General features: G+C 51.4%; 1 protein-coding gene across 9 annotated transcripts in view; it reads left to right on the forward strand.

The window, feature by feature from the left end:
• Positions 1-1,711: 1,711 nt before the first annotated feature.
• The window catches only part of TMEM44 (transmembrane protein 44), a 33,619-nt gene continuing 16,313 nt past the window's right edge, over positions 1,712-19,017 (forward strand). For 3 of the 9 annotated variants that reach the window (XM_082393302.1, XM_082393307.1, XM_082393308.1), the window contains exons 1-8: positions 1,713-2,123; positions 4,988-5,114; positions 6,829-6,922; positions 7,990-8,156; positions 8,371-8,457; positions 13,154-13,324; positions 15,963-16,103; positions 17,717-17,821. In XM_082393302.1, the coding sequence (XP_082249428.1) occupies positions 1,987-2,123; positions 4,988-5,114; positions 6,829-6,922; positions 7,990-8,156; positions 8,371-8,457; positions 13,154-13,324; positions 15,963-16,103; positions 17,717-17,821 (1,029 nt within the window). In that variant the 5' untranslated portion in view covers positions 1,713-1,986. Of the gene's footprint in view, positions 2,124-4,987; positions 5,115-6,828; positions 6,923-7,989; positions 8,157-8,370; positions 8,458-13,153; positions 13,325-15,962; positions 16,104-17,716; positions 17,822-19,017 lie in introns of all 9 variants that reach the window. The other 6 variants (XM_082393304.1, XM_082393303.1, XM_082393301.1 and 3 more) reach the window with 6 other exon arrangements.

The following is a 19,017-nucleotide window of genomic DNA, read 5'->3' on the forward strand; positions in this document are numbered from 1 at the left end:
GAAAAGAACCAGAAGGCAAAAACAAAGAAGAAAAAAAAAAGATGAAGAAGAAAAAAAAAAAGATGAAGAAGGCAGAGGTTTCAGACTAGGAGCATTTATTGTTTATACACTATGAGAAACTTGGGTTACATATATTTTTCCTTTTAATTTAGCCCTTTAATCTTGTCTTAGTTGGCATGAATTTTATATCAATTCATCTTAATCATTTTACTATTTGAATTTTGGCCCCTTTTGTTTAATAACATATGTTAATTTTATCTTTATTTGCTCGATTGCCTGTTTAATATCGCTCTCTTTTCTACTGGACTGTAAATTCCACTGAGGTAGAAAAACATCTGTTTTTCTCAACAATGTGTCCCCCGCTCCTAGCACAATGCCTGACAGATAGTGTTTTATTTCTCCCGTGTGTGGTCATAACTTTTAAAAATGAATGAACCAATAAAATAGTGTAGCCACTTTGGAAAACAGTCCAGTAGTTCCTCGAAACTTGAAACACAGAGTTACCATGGGACCCAGCAATTCCACTCCTAGGTATGTGCCCAAGAGGACTGAAAACCTATGTCCACACAAAAACCTGTAGACAAATGTTCACAGCAGCATTATTCATAACAGCCAAAAAGTGGAAACAACCCAAATGTCCATCAACTGATGAAAAGAAAAATAAATGTGGTACAACCATACAATGGATTATTTTTCAGCCATAAAAAGAAATAACATACGGATACATGCTACAACATGGATGACGCTTAAAAACATTATGCTAAGTGAAAGAAGTCAGTCACAAAAAGGTCACTATTGGATGATTCCATTTATAAGGAATGTCCAGCATAGGCAGCTCCATCGAGACAGAGGTAGATGTGTGGTTGCCTAGGGCTGGGAGTGCTTGAGGGGGGCTGGAGAGTAACTGCTAGTGGGTACTAAGTTTTTTGGCAGGTAATGAAAATGTTCTAAAATTAGATAATGGTGGTGGTTGCACAACTTTGTGGATATATTAAAAACCACTGAATTGTACACTTTAAATGGGTGAATTTTATGATATATGAATGGGATCTCAGTAAAGCTATTTTTAAAAATAAAAAATAAGAAATGATATAGTCATGTCCTTTAAGAAAAGTTATTAAAATCAACAAGGAAAATTTTAAATCATAATAATAGCTTGTTTTCAAGAACAATAGCCCTGTGTACTTGAACTGATGGCAGTGTGGCTGGATGGGAGGGGACAGATCGCAAAAATCACGGGGCTCCCTGGCTGCGGGGGTCGCCAGGTAAGAGGACTTCGCCTCCAGAGCCCCGCTTGGGCAACGGAGCAGGGACACAGGGTGCAGCTCCAGCCTCAGAAAAGAGTGAGGGAGGATGCAGAGGGGCGCGTTTGATTCCTCCTTCTTGGCCTCCCACAGCACCCTTTGTACTGTGCCATTTTAACGATCTGGACCAAGCCCCACTCATCGCGGGATCCCCAGCGCCCAAGCAAGCTCCCCAGGCGCCAAGTATGTATTGTTTGACTCAGGAAATATGGTGGGTTAATGAACGGACGAGGTGCCTCACAGTGCGCCGGCAGGTCACTGTATTCCGCTCTGGTCGCCGGGTTTGGGGTTGCGTGACAGCGAAGGGGTCCGCGGGAGCCGCGCTGGGGGGCGGGGGGCGCAGCCTTTGTGCAGAGGCTGTTCCCGGCTTCCGCCGCTGGGGGGCGGCCTCCCGCCCGCCGACCCCCGACAATAGCGCGAGGGGTGGGGAGCCGCGCGTTCCCGGAAACTTTTCCCTCGAGTCTTGACCGCCGCCGCCCGCCCCCGGGAGCGCGGAGCTGGGCGCGCCCATCTCCGGCCGGCGGTCGGCGCGCTCGGCTGGGGCCGCTGCGAAGGAACAGGATCGGAGAAGGGGACGCGCGGGGAGGCAGCGCCCGGGGCGGCGGGCAGCGGGGGGAGGCTGCGCGCGGGTCCCCGGCCAGAGGGAGGCGCGGGCACCGGGCCAGGCGGAGCCGAGACAGCCATGGAGGAGGCGCCCAGCCCCGCGCCCGCGCTCTGGAACTGGGACTACCTGGACCATTGCTTCGCCCGCCACCGTGTCTGCATCTCCTTCGGCCTGTGGATCTGCGCCTTTTCCTGCTGGATCGCCGTCCACGCGCTGTAATGGGGACTGGGGCCGGGCGGCGCCGGGGCGGGGACCGGGGCGGCCGCGGGGGGCAATGGGGCGCTGCCCTCTGCTAACTCGCGCTTGGAAATCTAGAGGGAAGGGGGCAGAAAGGGAGGATGCAGGAGGCAGCACAATTGCAGCATCGAGAGGAACATTTTGCTGTAGACTGAAATCAGATACTTCTTTCCGGATTCCACGCACAAGGAGGCTGGGCTGGGAGCCAGCAGGAGGAGGCTGGGTGGTGCAGTGGACGGGGCCGTGGACCGGAAGCAGCCAGTCCTGGGTTCTAGTGTTAGCCTTTCCCCGTTTACTGGCTATGTGAGCTGGGCGAGCTATAAGATCCCTGGGGCTCGTTTTCCTCACGTAAATGGGGATGATAGCACATAATACGGCTGGGAGGATCAAATAGTGCTGGTAAAGCTCTTACTAAGTGCTCATTAAACAGCATTATTATTGCTCCAACACTGCCATCAACCCTTGGCGGAGGGCAAGGGCCTTGGACAAGTCTCTCAATGTTTCGGGCCTCAATTTACTGGCCCTCTTAGCTGAGAAGAGGGGAGGCTAGTACCCGACTCTGGCCACAGATTTTGCCCTGGTCTGTCCGACACCTGGAGTGGTTTGGCCAAGTGGTCCCCATAACCTGGGTTCTAAGGGTGAAGTCTGGCTAAAGATGGTCTTCAGATCTTCTGCCACCCTGTCCCAAGCTCTGGAGGATGGTGCCACCCACATATTCCCTGGCAGGGGAGAAGGACCACCCCTGAGGGAGGCTGGCACCGGCTCACCTTCGACAGGCAATCACGTTCCCCTCAGGCATTTGACGCTGGTGGAGAGATTCTGCAGCCCCACTGCCCAGTCCCTGGAATATGAATAAGAAGACACTTAGAACAGTGACTGAGGGCCTTGTGCTGCCTTAACTCACTGATCCCTGCCACAGCCCCATGGGGTAGGGACTGTCATTGACCCCGCTTAGATGAGAAGCCTGAGCTGCTGAGAGGTTAACAAACTTGCCTGAGTGAATGGGGAGAACCGAAATCCCAGAACCTACAGAAGGGGGCGGGCTTGTGAGGTAAACTACCCAGATGAGAGGATGGGAACTAACAAGGCAGTTTTCGTGCATTATCTCACTTGTCCCTCACCGCCGCCCTCTGAAGCCAGTATTATTAGACGTCTTACCCTCCAGGAACTAAGGCGTGGAGAGGTTAAGGAGCTCCCTCGAGAATGCCCAGTGGCCAGGCTGAGAGCACACCCTCTGCCTTTGCGCCTTGCCTCAGCTGTGTGGGGACTGGGTCAGGGTCAGCCCGGGATCCGTGACCCCTGAGAGCTGGGGAAGTGGCCGAAGAGCCGCAGGGCACACGCAGAGCCGCCCCACGTAAAGCAGAAGGCCTGCCATTAACTCACCTTTCACCATAGGCCTCAGTTTTCTCCTTTCTCAAATGGGAGGGTTGAAATGAATTACTTCTGTTTTTTTATAAATTTATTTATTTATTTGTTTGTTTTATTTTTTTGGCTGCGTTGGGTCTTGGTTGCTGCACATGGGCTTTCTCTGGTTGCGGTGAGCAGGGGCTACTCTTCGTTGCGGTGCGCGGGCTTCTAATGGCAGTGGCTTCTTTTGTTGCGGAGCACGGGCTCCAGGCACGCAGGCCTCAGGAGTTGCGGCACGCAGGCTCAGTAGTTGTGGCTCGTGGGTTCTAGAGCGCTGGCTCAGTAGTTGTGGTGAGCGGGCTTAGTTGCTCCATGGCATGTGGGATCTTCCCGGACCAGGGCTCGAACCCGTGTCCCCTGCATTGGCAGGCGGATTCTTAACCACTGCGCCACCGGGGAAGCTCTAAATGAATTATTTCTAATTTGGGTCCAACTCAGAGAGTCTCTAATGTAGGAGTCTTCACTCCTGGGCCTTGAAACAGTTTCAGGACCCAAATTAACAGTTGATGTTCCCACTGTGAGCTTTGGGCTTCAGCTGGCCAGTCGGGGAATGTTTGGGAGCCCAATGGCCTTCTGTCCTCATTCATTAGTCCCAAGGGCTGACGCTCAGAACCAGTCAAATGGTCCTAATGATGTACAGTGAGTACCACCCTGTGGTTAAAGGAAATGAAACCAGAACTGCAATCATGCCTCAGTTTCTCCATAGAAATGGAGCAGGGAAACATCTAGAACAAAGTATTTCCAAGGTCCGACCAATGATGCTGACAGAGAGACATCTGGCCCCTTCCAGTCTGTCCTGCCTTCCTGCGCTTGTTCCTGGGGGTGGAAAGCAGGCAGTAAGGGAGAGAAGCCAGCAGTGGGGCCCCTAGGGGGAGGTCAGCCCAAAGTGCCATCGCAACTTCAAGGAGTCTCCCACCGTGTGTGAAAAGCATGCACCCAAAATGAAATCAGTTTGGATGCAGCTGGCAGAAGCCAGGCCATTTCACTGCACAGATGGATTAGAAGGATTTCATTTTAATTTCAAAGAAGCGAGTTGCCTTTTTAATCCAGGCAATTAACTCTGCTCTGCAGTTAAACTGCAATGATTGGGTTACTTTTATAACCCTCCTGTTTCCTTTCAAAACGTAAAAGCTGACAGCTCATTTGTCAGCACTGAGTGGTGGGTCATGAACTTGAGGCAGCCAGATTTGTAGGAGGAATTTCTTTCCTCCTTTCATGAGGTCTGCCTCCTGCCATGGGCTTGTTGGTCAGAGGCTCGGAGGCTTTCCATCCTTTCCTTTCCCATCTGTAAACTAAGGTCAAAACCACCTGCTGAATATCGGGAAGAAAGTGATTCTGAAGGACATAAAGTCACAATTGCCCTTTTCAGACACCTGCTTTGGGAACCCAAACTCACATCTCTGTGTTCTGCCCACACGCCTGTCTGTCCCCGCAGCCTTCTCTATCTGAGATGTGGGAAGAAATCCGGACGGGACCAGTCGGCGCTGTGTGCTGCCTGCTGCCTCCTGACCAGCCTGTGTGACACCATCGGGGCGATTCTGGCCAAACAGCTCACCATCCAGGTGTGTTGGGCCCACAGGTGACAGTGGTTTCTGTCTTGTTCCTTCCCCATGCGAGGCAGTTTCACCTCAGGGCTTGTGCCCCTGCTGGTCTTCCTGCTCCTCCAATACCCACGTGGCTCACTGCTCACCTCCTTTAAGTCTTTGCTCAAATATCTCCTTCTCAATAAGCCCTCCCTGATCACCTGTTTAAAAGTGTGCCCTGCCTCTACCACAGGTGCTCCAGACTACCTCATCTTGCTCTATTTTTCCCTAATATACCATCAACTTTACTTATTCATTATGTTTATGGCTTATTGTATGTTAACCCCTACTAGGATGTCAGCTCCATAAAGGCAAAAACTTTTATTCGCTACCATATCCCCATCACTTAAAACAGCAGCTGAAGCATAGTAGATGTCCAATAAAAAGGGATTGTTGCTCTTACTGTTTTTAGAGACCAGGGCCCAGCCGCAGCTGAGGCAGGGGTGTGTGAATCCTTTCCCAGGTGGTGATGTGGGCTTTGGAGCAAGTGAGAAGCAGTTTCAAGTTTTTCCAAAGTCTAGACCCTCAAACAAATCTGTGTAGAAGGGGCTTATCCCAAAACACATATCCCAAGGAGGACCTATGGGTCCCACTTCAGGGGGCTGGTCCTGGCCTTTTGCCATCCAGGTAGATGTGAAGGAGGGGAGCCTAGTGGTTGGACACAGATCTGGAGAGTTCTAGACCCTGCTGTGAGCAGCATTCTATCAGAAACAAATCACCTTTCATTCTGGGAGCCCATTCTCATTAGCTGATAGACTATAATGAGGCCTAGCTCAAGTCCAATAATAATAGCTGATATTTATTAAATACTAAACTATGTACTTGACATTAAGGGCTTTTCATGTATTAACTCATTTAATCCTCAAATCGACCTATGACGTGGGTGCTCTCATTATCCCTGTTTTATACATGTGGAAACTGAGGCATAGAGAGGTTAAATAACCTTGCTAAAGTCACCCTCTAGTAAGTACAGAGTCAGGATTCAAACCCCAGAACGTGTGCTCTTAAGCACTAAGTACAGTGGACCCTTGAACAACATGGGTTTGAACTGTGTGTGTCCACTTATACGTGGAGTTTTTTTCAATAAATACACACTACGGCACTACAGGATCCACAGTTGGTTGAATCCATGGATGCAGAACCTCGGATACAGAGGGCTGACTGTAAAGTTATACTTGGAATTTCCACTGCAGAGGAGTTGGTGCCCCAACCCCTGAGTTGTTCAAGTGTCAACTATACTGTCAGTAGCTAGTGCATGTATGGGTGGGTGCATTTTACTTTCCTCCAGTCGCTGGCCTAAGCAACTTCCCATGTATCGGCCCATACAATCTACTTAACAATGAGGGAGGCACTGTTATTATCCCTGCTTTATAGATGAGGAAACCGAGGCCCAGGGAAGTTCAGTGGCTGGGCCAAAGTTGCACAGCAGAGACTATGCTGTCCAGTGGGAAGTGGGGCGGGCTGAGTTCTTGTCCCATCTCTCTGATGGGCGTCTGCATAATGGGATGGTTACTTAAGTACCCCATCTCCTCGTTAGTCAATTGGAGGTGATAACCAACCTTTCCTGGGGTTGGAGGTGTCCCTGGAAACCCTACATCAGTGGAACACACGTGGTAGAGGAGATCCAGAATGAGAGGTGCTACAGTTGCTGAAAGGCGTTTGAACACCAAGACCCTCTTTCCTTTGCTCCCAGGTCTTCACTGGTGCCTACCTAGCAGCTGTTGACCTGGTGAACTTTGTGTCCATTCTCTTCCCAGTCTGCAGCTCCAAAGTCAAGTCCAGTTCAGGTAAGCGTGCTGCCATCTGTTCCTGTCTTCATCCATCCACTCATTTCATCCATCAATGTGCTGAGTGCCTCTCCCTGTCACGCCCGAGCCTGGACCCTGCCAGGCACAGACGAATGGGCGAGCTCCCTGGCTTCACCCAGAGGGGGGAGTCAGGGGCCTAAAAGGTAGTTAGCGCTGCTAGTAAGGGGGTGTGGGCACGCAGTGGGCAACCAGAGGAGGGGAGGGGCTGCAGGTGTCAGAGAAGGATGTGACGTCGGAACTGGGGCTGCAAGGAGGGGCATTCCAGGTGAAAGAGCAGCATGGGCAGAGGTCAGGAAGGGGAGGGGGCAGGGCTTTGGGAATGGACAGCGATACTCAGTGTGCAAGTCCAGGGGCTCCAAGCGAAGCACCTGAGCTGCCTCAGGCCGAGCGGGGGCTGGAAGTGACTGAGATGGGACGAGTAGCCTTAAGCATGTGGGACTGAGACGTTCCTGAGAAGGGGCACCAGTGCGTCCCAAAAGGAAATGCTTGCATCAGGAGGTAATGTAAGATGCTCGAGGCTGCCCAGAGGAGGAATGTTCTTTTTGGAATTGTTCAGAGGAGTATCTGTCTTCTATTTCAAGGAGACTTTCAAAGACGATGCTTATCCTACTCACAGCTTTGGTGCGTTGGCACCAGTGTGCCCACTCATAGTACATTCACCAAGCTTGTGCCGGTTCCACTCTGTGCCGGGCTCCGTGCAGATTATAGAACTGGCCGGGCACGGTGCCTGCCTTCAGCGGTCTCCAGTCTAGGACGGGCGACTCTGTGTGCATGCAGACGCGTATGATAAAGGATCACGTTGCCCTGCCTTGAAACATAAAACACTGCGGGGGAAGAGTGCCAGTCATGGGGGGGGTGGGGGAATAAGGGGAAGGGGGGAAAACCCAACCACAGGCCCTTGAAGGGGGTGGTGAGGGGCTGGCCTGTGCAACAGTGTGGGAGCCCATCCTGGCCTCGGGTCTGGGGTCGACACCAGTTCTTCCCACGCAGCTATCTGTCGAGTTCCAGATCCCGGGAGCCCTATGAGATCTTGGTGTCTGTTGCAGGTCGGGGCTCCCGGGAGAGAAAGAGGAGGCGGCAGCTCAGGGCCAGCATATTTGCCCTGGTCCTGCCGCTGAGCCTGGGCCCAGGCTGGGCTCTGTGGGCCGCTGTCCCGAAGACTTCAGGCCCCATCCGAGGGCCACAGCGGAGGCTGCTGGGAAGCCTGGTACAGGTGAGGCCGAGCCTGCTCAGGGGGACCTGACAGCGGTGGGGTGGGCGGTGGGGGGGAATGCGGGCCCCTCCCCTCCTCCTAGTTCCAACAAATGCCCTGGGGGTGGGCATCAGGGTTAGGCCTTGTTGGGAAGAACCTCCTAAAAGCAGAAAAGGACGGGCCTGGGGAGCATGGGCATCTCCTCGGGGTGCTGAGTGTATCACTCTTCCCGCAGGACAATACTGAAATCCTCGGCTACCTGCTGGGTGGCGTCGCAGCCTTGGGCTCCTGGGCTTCCCGGATCCCCCAGCTCTCCAGAATCGTGAGTCTGGGGCCGGGACTGTGGGTTCCAGCTGGTCTGGTCTTAGGGCATCTGGGAGTATCCTCCCAGCTCCAGGTCACCGGGGTGGAGAGGTGGTGTCTCCGTTCACATGCGCGTGTGGGTGTGTACGTGGGTGTGTGTGCATGTATACACGTGCGTACGGGCAGCGGACAGCCGCCCCCAGGCCTCGGGGGGTCCTGAGGCTCACAGGGAGAGGGCCCTGTGTTCTCTCCATTTCTCGTAGCAAGTGAAAAGCAGGCTCTCCGGAAGGAGCCCCTGAGTTTGGATGGGCAAGCACCCCATGAAGGAATGAGAAGATCTGAGGTTTTAGAGAACAGGATCATGCAGCTCCTGCGGTCTGTGTATTCGAGAGTGTCTTGTTGGCAGATATTTTCCAGGCATCTGGGGTGAGGGAAGCCCTGTGATGGCCAGTCCCTTGGGGGAAACAGATGTGCCTTGGGATGCCCTGCTTGCCCTTGGGGAGCTCACAGTCTCCCCAAGGAAGACACAGAAATGGAAAGCAGGATGTTTGAATGCTCTAAGAAAGAATCAAATGTTTGGGGTTTTGGAAGAAAGAGAGAAGCCTCCTACATTATTCAAATGAGCGAGGGTGAAAACTGTTCACACTGCCAGGCACTGGGTGCTGGCGCGGCCCCAGGTTGGCAGCGAAGGCCAGGTGGGGTCTGAGGAGGCAGAGGCGAAGGGAAGGCGCCCAGGGCAGAGGCGAGTGTGCGGGAAAGGCCACCGAGGCGGGAGAGCGCCTGCCGAAGAGCCACGTATCATGGACGCGTGAAAATGGCCGGGCCTGACACCAGAAATGTGACGGCCCATCATTTAGTCTTGCCCAAGAGCACTGTGGTTTAATAGCAATCCCAGGAGAACAGGATTTGAGGAGGCGGGTGCTTAGTTGACCACTCGTGGGAGCTGCAGCCTGAAACCTCCCGGGGCACAGGGCCTCACCAGCAAAGATGCTGTCTCCAGGGCAAGGGAGGGGGGCATGGGGCCACTGTGCTCAGTTCAGCCGCCGCTGGGACGGGCCTCCAGGGTGTGGTCAGGGCTGGGAAGCCGTGCCACATGAGGACCTCTGAAGGAACCGCTGCAGTGCCCTGACCACCTGTATTAGTTTCCTGCTGCTGCCATAACAAAGTATCCCAGACTCTGAACAACAGAAGCGTACTGTCTTTAAGTCCTGGAAGCCAGAGGTCCGATACCGAAGTGCCAGCAGGGCCACACTCTTTCTGAAGGCCCTAGAGAGAAATCTGTTCCAGGCCTTTCTCTAAGCTTCTGGTAGTTCCTTGGCTGGTGGCAGCACAACCCCAGGATGTGTGTGAAGTTCTCCGTGTGTGTGTGTGTGTGTGTGTGTGTGTGTGTGTGTGTGTGTGTCGTCACATGGCTTCCCTCCATACGTTTCTGTGTCTGACTTTCCCCTTTTCACAAGGACACAGTCATCTTGGATTAGAGCCCACCGTAATAACCTCAGCTTACCTTGATCATCTGCAAAAACCCTATTTCCAGATAAGGCCACATTCACTACCTCTGGCGGTTGGGACTCCCAACATCTTTTTGGGGGGACACAATTCAACCCATAACACCATCCCACCTAAAATAGCCCCAGGCCAGCCCCACCTCTGTGTCCCTCCCTCTGCTTCATTTTCTTCATCGCATTTATCACAGCCTGAATTAGCTCCTTTAGTTATTTACCAAGTTGCTGCTGGTCCCCTCGCAGAGCATCAGCCCTGTGAGAGCAGTGCCCTTGTCTGTTTTATTTCTCACTGTGTTCCACGTGCTTGGGGTCTGCCCAGGGTATGTTCCAGCAGACACTTCTTAATGAGTCACTGCATTTGGCCTAGAGAAAAGGAAGCTCATGGATACAGGAAACAGAGGGCTGTCTTGGGGCAGAAAGAGCAGCCTTGTTCTTCTCAGTCTCGGAGAACAGGACCAAGACCAGAATCAATAACCAAGAGGTTACTGGGAGGGCCGCTTCCCATTCGGTGAAAGGAAGAATTCCATGGGTTAGACACTTTGCCCAGTGCCTGGCATGTTGAGAACAATTGGTATTGTTATTCCTGCTTTAGGAGGTAGTGGGCTCCTCATCACTAGAGCCATTCAAGCCTGATGGCCCCTTGGCAAGAAGATAGAGGGAGATTGCAAGGGGACTGAGCTGGGCAATCTCGGAGGGGCTGCCAGCCCTGAGTGTCTCTGGTCCCATGAATAACCCAGAGCCAGGGTTCCCTCATTAGGGAGAAAGCCAGCAGGGTTGTAGTGCTATGGGAAGCCAAGCCAAGCCAGCCTGGACTTGGACCCTGGATCCCCCAGAAGCCGCTTCTAATTTACCCCTGGAGGGGGCGCTGAGGAGCAGCCTGGCTGGGTGGCTTTGGTGGGAAAAGATCCCATTTTTCCAGGAGCAAGTCCTTGAACAGGACAAAGGGTGTGAAACACGCACTGATCAGTAAAGCATTGTGCTGACAACACCGGGAATCACTGCTGCTGTAAGAGTGTCTGAGGCACAGCCCGCTTCCAGTCCCCAGTGCGGATTTGCTGGGAAGCCACCAGGCAGGTCGTCCTCCCAGCCGTCTGTCCTGACCTGCTAGACAGGCCTGTGTGTGCTGGAGAAATTCATACCACATCTCGAGTCACCAAGCCAGTTCCAGTCTTCAAGCAGTGATGCTTGGAGCACTGCTGTGAGTTCAGCGCCGCAGGCGGAGCCCTCTAGACCCTAGCACCGACCCTGAGAAGAGCTTGAGTTCGGAGTCAGTGGGCGCTGGGCATGGGTTGGCACGGGAGTGAGAGCGGAGGGCCCCCCCAGCTTGTCCTCATCCAGCTCAGGGCCCAGCCCGGCTCTGCAAGCCACCTTCCCCTCTGGCCATCAATGTCCTCTGTAAAGTGGGGGTGGGTGGGCTGGAGGACCCCAAAGTCTTCCCGCCATAGCAGTGCTGCCTGGGCCGTGTGAGGTGGGACGGGCTGGTGGGAAGGGGTGACACTCCACCCGCAGCCTCTGGGGCCAGTGGGCCAGGGGCCACCGTCCCCAGCTGCGTGCCGTCTGCTCAGGGGGTGGCGGGCCAGGAACAGGGAGGCCCAGGAACAAAACTAGAAGAGATGCAGAGGGAGATGTAACACTCCTGAGGAATCTTTTTTTTTTTTCTTCCCCTTTCCTTGGCCGCGCTGCGCGGCTTGTGGGAAACTAGTTCCCCAACCAAGGATTGAACCCAGGCCCTTGGCATTGAAAGCGTGGAGACCCAACCACTGGACCGCCGGGTAATTCCCAGGAATCTTTTTTTTCCTTTTCTTTTTTTTAAATTTATTTTTGGCTATGTTGGGTCTTCGTTGCTGTGTGCGGGCTTTCTCTAGTTGCGGCAAGCGGGGGCTACTCTGCGTTGCTGTGGGTGGGCTTCTCATTGCGGTGGGTGGCTTCTCTTGTTGCAGAGCACGGGCTCTAGGCACACAGGCTTCAGTAGTTGTGGCACGCGGGCTTCAGTAGTTGTGGCTCGTCGGCTCTAGAGTGCAGGCTCAGTAGTTGTGGCACACGGGCTTAGTTGTTCCGTGGCATGTGGGATCTTCCCGGACCAGGGCTCAAACCCATATGCCCTGCATTGGCAGGCGGATTCTTATCCACTGTGCCACCAGGGAAGTCCCAGGAATCTTTTTGAGGGTTAAAATTAAAATGGAGAAAATCGGCTAAAACATGCTTTTTCTCTTGAATTTTTTCCATTCCTTAACCAAGGCCTGTATGTCTCTAAGTACGGTCATCTAATGAGCAAATTAAGTTACATATATATATAATATAATTTATATTTATGTATTAATTTAAATACCTATGTAATTGTATATAATTGGAAATACATAATATTTGTATATATACTTAATGTGTATATAAAGTGACTTTATACCTGTAAAGGATACTTACATATAAATATTGCTTGTTTCCTTTTTTAAAAACCAGTATTTCCATTGCTCATTCTCCAGAAATATCCCCTTGGCTTCAAAATTTCCAGAATGTTATCTCTAATTTTCCTGACTTTCCCACCTCGCCTGGTTCAGAGTTGGTGGCCCTGAGACGAGAAGGGTGGGCCCTTGGCTCTCCATAATTCAGTCTCCGTCCTGCTCTCCCCACTGACATTCACGAGCCCCTGCCCAGCGCTGGGTTTCAGGGCACCGAGATGGTGAGGACCTCAGCCTGCTCTCAGGAGCCCTCTGTCTGTTGGACCGACAGATGTGTAAGGAGCTAAGTCATGATCAGGGTGAAAGGCACTCCAATAGAGGGATACGTCAGAGGTGTGAGGGACCCTGAAGAGGGAATAACTTGCTCCCCTTAGGGTGGAGGTGTTAAGGGATGGTTTCCCAGAGTTGGGTTTAAGCCAGGTTCTGAGGGATGAATAGGAGTTCACCAGACAAAGGAAACAGCTTTTCTTTTTTTGGCCACGCCACGCGGCTTGCGGGATCTTAGTTCACCAACCAGGGATCGAACCCATGCCCTCTGCAGTGGAAGCGAGGGGCTCTAACCACTGGACTGCCAGGGAATTCCTGGAAGCAGCTTGAAGCCCAACAGAAGTGGCACCTCTGGGGACTGGCCATGGGCAGAGGGCTTGCCCTCCAACTTCTTACATCACCAGGGGCCTGGGTCTCAGAATCAGCTTTAAGGGAGCTGACAGAGGTGGCAGTGTTCCTCCCAGCCCAGCCCCCTTCTCTCTCTGCCCAGTGCTGGGGTAGAACATTTCCCTCCATCTACCTGTGGACCCGGCTCCTGTCGGCCCTGGCTGGCCTCCTCTACGCCTCGGCCATCGTGGCCCATGACCGGCGGCCTGAATACCTGCTACGGGCCACACCCTGGTTCCTGACCTCCCTCGGCCGTGCAGCGCTGGACCTCGCCGTATCCACCCCAGGCCAGGGGGCTTGGCTGCTGTGTCTCATCTGCCCTCCTACCCTCTTGCTAGAAAGAATTATTTCCCAGTAGCCAGGGTGGTGGTTTGAATCCTGGGGGAGGCACACACAATTGCAACGTGCAGTTTTGTGCTGTGTGTCCTTTTTTTATTTTAATTATTTATTCATTTATTTGGTTGCACCGGGTCTTAGTTGCGGCAGACTGGCTCCTTAGTTGCAGCTCGCTGGCTTCTTAGTTGCGGCATGCGTGTGGGATCTAGTTCCCTGACCAGGGATCGAACCTGGGCGCCCTGCATTGGGAGTGCAGAGTCTTACCCACTGCACCACCAGGGAAGTCTCTCCTCCTTTTTTTTTTTTTTTTTTTTTTTTTTTAAATAAGAAGAAATATCTCTTGACTGGAGCTTTGTGAAACAGCAGAGGGGAGTATGAAATGAAGCTTCCTGGCCTTGGGATCACAGAAGAGCCAGGCTCCTGTCTCGGTGCTGCTCCCCACCTGGATTGGTCCCCGCCCTCTGTGAACCTGTTTTCCTCACCTTTGCCTTGTCTTTCTCACAGGCTGGGAAGGGCTTTACGAGCTGACCTGCCCTGCATGGGTGATCATCTTCTTTCTGTCCTCTTCGGTGCTGGAGCCTGGGGTGGGGAAGCAGAGAGAAAAGCTGTCAGTGATCGCTGACCCCCTTTCTGATCCCCAAGGGGGTGTTGCCTGATGTGCTGACACACCAGTGACCTTGGTGTGAGGGACTCAAGGGCAAGCTAAGCTCAGACAGTGGCGAGTGGAGATGCTGGGTGGGGTCGGGGGAGGGGTGGAAAACCTGTGGATTTAGCATAAATAGTTCAGAAATGGATTTTATCACGTACTATTTGAGTCTGCGAGGGCTGCCGTAACACATTACCACAAACTTGATGGCTTAAACCACAGGAATTTATTCTCTCAGATTTGGAAGCCAGAAGTCCGAAATCCAGGCAGAGCCATACTCTCTCCAGAGGTTCTAGGGGAGAATCTTTCCCTGACTCTTCCAACTTCTGGTGGCTCCTGGGGTTCTTTGGCTCCTGGCAGCATAATTTTTTTTAATTTTTTAACATCTTTATTGGAGTATAATTGCTTTACAATGGTGTGTTAGTTTCTGCTTTATAACAAAGTGAATCAGCTATACATATACATATATCCCCATATCCCCTCCCTCTTGCGTCTCCCTCCCTCCCACCCTCCCTATCCCACCCCTCTAGGTGGACACAAAGCACCGAGCTGATCTCCCTGTGCCATGCAGCTGCTTCCCACTAGCTATCTATTTTACATTTGGTAGTGTATATATGTCCATGCCACTCTCTCACTTTGTCCCAGCTTACCCTTCCCCCTCCCCGTGTCCTCAAGTCCATTCTCTACGTCTACGTCTTTATTCCTGTCCTGCCCCTAGGTTCGTCAGAACAATTTTTTTTTTTTTAGATTCCATATATTTGTGTTAGCATATAGTATTTGTTTTTCTCTTTCTGACTTACTTCACTCTGTATGACAGTCTCTAGGTCGATCCATCTCACTACAAATAACTCAATTTTGTTTCTTTTTATGGCTGAGTGATATTCCATTGTATATATGTGCCACATCTTCTTTATCTATTCATCTGTCGATGGACGTTTAGGTTGCTTCCATGTCCTGGCTATTGTAAATAGAGCTGCAATGAACATTGTGGTACATGACTCTTTTTGAATTATGGTTTTCTCAGGGTATTTGCCCAGTAGTGGGATTGCTGGGTGGTATGGTAGTTCTATTTTTAGTTTTTTAAGGACCTTCCATACTGTTCTCCATAGTGGCTGTATCAATTTACATTCCCACCAACAGTGCAAGAGGGTTCCCTTTTCTCTGCACCCTCTTCAGCATTTATTGTTTGTAGATTTTTTGATGATGGCCATTCTGACCGGTGTGAGGTGATACCTCACTGTGGTTTTGATTTGCATTTCTCTAATGATTAGTGATGTTGAGCATCCTTTCATGTGTTTGTTGGCCATCTGTATGTCTTCTTTGGAGAAATGTCTATTTAGGTCTTCTGTCCATTTCGGGATTGGGTTGTTTGTTTTCTGATATTGAGCTGGCAGCATAATTTTAATTTCTGCCTCCATCTTCACCTGGCCTTTTTCCCTTTGTGTGTCTCTGCATTACTTCTCTTCTTCCTGTGAGGTTCCTGCCACAGGACTTACCTTATCCACCCTAATCCATTGCCACCTCATCTTAACAAATTATATCAGCAAAGACCCTGTTTCCAAATAAGATCACATTCTGAGGTTCCGAGTGGATATGAATTTTGGGAGGACACTATTCAACCCACTACGTGTACTGTTCCTGTAAGCCAGGGAAAATGGTTTTCAAAATCCTTTTGTGTAACAAGTATCTACTAAGTGCTTGTTAGAGGCGTTGTCTGGCTGGGTGCTGGGCCCTCAGGGGGACAGGAACTAGGGAGTGTCGGACCTGGCTCTGTCCTCCGGTGAGCTGGGTCTGTTCTGGGGCCGACCCGGCAGGATGATCCCGGGGAGGGAAGGAACCAGCCCAGGGTGGAGCCCTCAGGGTGCAGAGGTGAAGGCAGCACCGGTGGCTGAAGGTCTCCGCCTCCGTGGACCTTAACTTCACTTCTCAGATCATTTTCCTTTCCTGGGTGATGAAGAGCAAGATGAGGCATGCCTTGGGATTTGCCTCTGAAGCCAGAGAGAACGCCGACACCCAAGCCCTTTTGACCTGTGCAGAGAAGGAGGAAGAAAACCAGGAGGCAAGGACCGAGGCAAGGTCTCACAGCTGGACGGGGGCCTCCCCGGTGTTTGTGCACAGTATGGGCAGAGGCAGCGAGCCTCACCGGGGCTGGGCCTGGGAATCCTGGGGGTCCCCACGAGCTTGGCCAGTTGGTCACTTTAAAAAACTACTGTTACGTGCAATGCTGAGTGCCCTGAATAAATAGGATCCTCTGTTTTCCCAAGTACAAAATGTTTTTTTTTAAGTTTGCTATTATGCTATTTGGTAATTTACATATATATATTTAAGTTCACATGCTATATAAACTAATACGTTAGTTTAGAAGTAATGTGCTTTTTGCCCTCATTTCGTAAAAACTTAAGTTCCCACTTTTGCATGCATCTGACATCCACAGTATCGCCACCACTAACACAGCTTTTTTTTTAAAAGTTGGTATTACTAAAAAGCTGGTTTTTAAAAGTGCTGTTTACAAATAACATCCACTCTTTACAATTATGTCATACCAGTAAATGTGTCTGTCTCTGTCTTTTGCTGATTTAATCAGGTGACCCCTCTAAGTAAGCAGAACTATGCTAACTGAGGCAATTTTTCTTTGTCAGAAGTCCTTGGTTGCAAATAATTGAGAAAGTGCCTCATAATAATAAGAGAGCTCGTAAAGAGTTGAACATAAAGCAGCTCCCTCTTTTCTAAGATCATTTTTTGAGGAAAAAAAAATCTCGCCTACTACCTGGGCTCCTCACTACCCTCATTTCTTTCAGAGTAGAAATGAGGCTTCGTGTGAGTGAACCTGGTCCACTCCTCCGAATTTTCTAGGTTTAACAGTGTAATCTGACTGAGTTAATGAAGTAGAAGATAGTGTGGGTATGACCAAGGTAAAAGGGGATATACAGGTGCTTAGACCAAAGATCCAAGTTCCCAAGAAGGCTCTAGTGGGAAGTTATTTTCATTCCATTCTAGAAACTGTTACGAAATTATATCCCAATGGGGAGCTAAGGTATTTAAAGAGAGCCCCGTGTGTTTAGTATTTTGAAGAGAGGAAGTGGAGCCTTTGTAATCTCTTCAGCAGTCTTTCCATCAGTGGTTCTCAAAGTGTGGTCCCCAGACCAGCACTGCCTGGAAACTTGTTAGAAATGCAAATTCTAGGGCTCCACCCAGCTCTACCAAATCCAAAACTCGGGGTGTTTTTATAAGTCCTCTGGGTGCTTCTGGTATGCAGTAAAGTTCAAGAACCACTGCTTTACAAAAGCATTTATTTAGCACCCACTCCAGTGATTCCCAAACTTTGCCATACTTTAGAATTATCTGGGGGGCTTTTAAACTCTGCAAATCACATCCATACCAATTAAATCAGAATGTCTGGTGTGGGGCGGGGTGGGGGAGGTGAGAGCTAAACTTTAGTTGTTTGGTTTTTTAAGAAGCCCAGGTGATTCCACGGTGTAGCAAAGTTTGGGACCCACCCACCTACTGTGACCTCAAAGAGACAGATAAGATACATCTTACAGGAAGCAGAAAGTGAGATGTGCCATAAAAGAACAGAAAAAAAATACTGTAGGCGTTCTTTTGAAGAAACTGGGATCCTATTTTTAGAAAAGGTCTCCTGACTTTAAGAATCCCCCTTTCTGTCTCCCCATCCCCGCTTGAAAGAATTCGGACTGGGTGCCTCTCACCACGCTACCGTACTGCAAGCCCCTCAAGAGGATGGCAGCCGTCAGCCACTACCTGGAGCTGACCATCGAGCCTGTGCAGCAGGTAAGTGGCTGTGGGCCACAGCCGGGTGTCCAGAAGGGTGGGAGGTAGTCCTGGAAGGCTTCCTGGAGGAAGTGACACTTTAGCTGCAGGAGGGGCGGAATGAGGCAGGAAAGCCTGTAAAAAGAGGAAGGAACTCTCGGAGGCCTTGGTGGGGGGCGGGCAGTGGCGGGCGGTCAGATGAAGGGGAGTTTGGAGATGAAAGGGTGGAGGCGAGGTAAGGGTGAGATCGTCACACTGCGGAAGCTGACTATCATCAGAGGGTGACGGGAGTCCAGGGGGCTTCAGGACTGGAGACTCAGGGTCAGACGTGCATTTTAGAGCCGTCACTCAGGCAGTGTTGGGGGGCAGACTAGGGAGTGGAGACTAAAAGCAAGGGGGTCAGCGAGGGACAGTTGTAAGTCCAGGAAAGACATGGTGTGGCCTGAACCAAGGCTGCAGCCGATGGAGAAGCAGAGCTGCAGTGGAGTCGGCAGGTAGAGCAGTGGGGGCAGTGAGGATGTGGTGGTGAGGAGGACCGCGTGCGCCAGATGACTCCCAGGGTTCTGGCCTGCATGTGGGGGCCTTCAGGAGGAAGAGGGGTGGAGGGAAAGAGGCGACAAGAAGCCCACTCCATGTCCCACACCCCACTAAGTCGTTCCTGTCGAGGCTACAGCGACCTCCCAGTTGCTAAATCCCGGGGTCATTTCTGTCCTAGTTGAGGTTCAACTCGTTTGGCTACCTGCTTCTTCTGATTTCTGGGCCCCTCCCTGTTCTGGTTTTTCCGCCACCCTCACCTCTGCGGGATCCTCCTGGTGAGCTGACTTCAAGGTTGCAGTACCCCAGCTCCACCTCAGGAGGGCTCCCTTCTCTGGGTACACTCTTCCAGTCCCATAGCCCTACCTGCCAGCTCTGGCTGATTTCCCTGGCCTGTGTCTCCATCCTTTTCCTCTCCTTCAGTTCCAGTCTTGGCTGCCCCACTACCTCTTCATCCTCCCTGTTCATCGTCACCATGTGGCATCTCACACGTGCCGTGTCCAATACGGAATTCTGGATTTCCATGTCCAGACCGGCTCCTCTCCCCACCTTCCTCATGTCAGTAAGCGACACCACTGTCCGTGCAGTGGGTCAAACTCAGATTCCTCTCTTTCCCTCACTATACGCCCGTGCCCATATCACCCATTTGTGAGTCTTGCAAATACTTCTTTTAAAGTAGATCC

Source organism: Balaenoptera borealis, assembly GCF_965194805.1.
Source record: "Balaenoptera borealis genome assembly, chromosome: 5".
In the NCBI taxonomy this organism is placed as follows: Eukaryota; Metazoa; Chordata; class Mammalia; order Artiodactyla; family Balaenopteridae; genus Balaenoptera; species Balaenoptera borealis.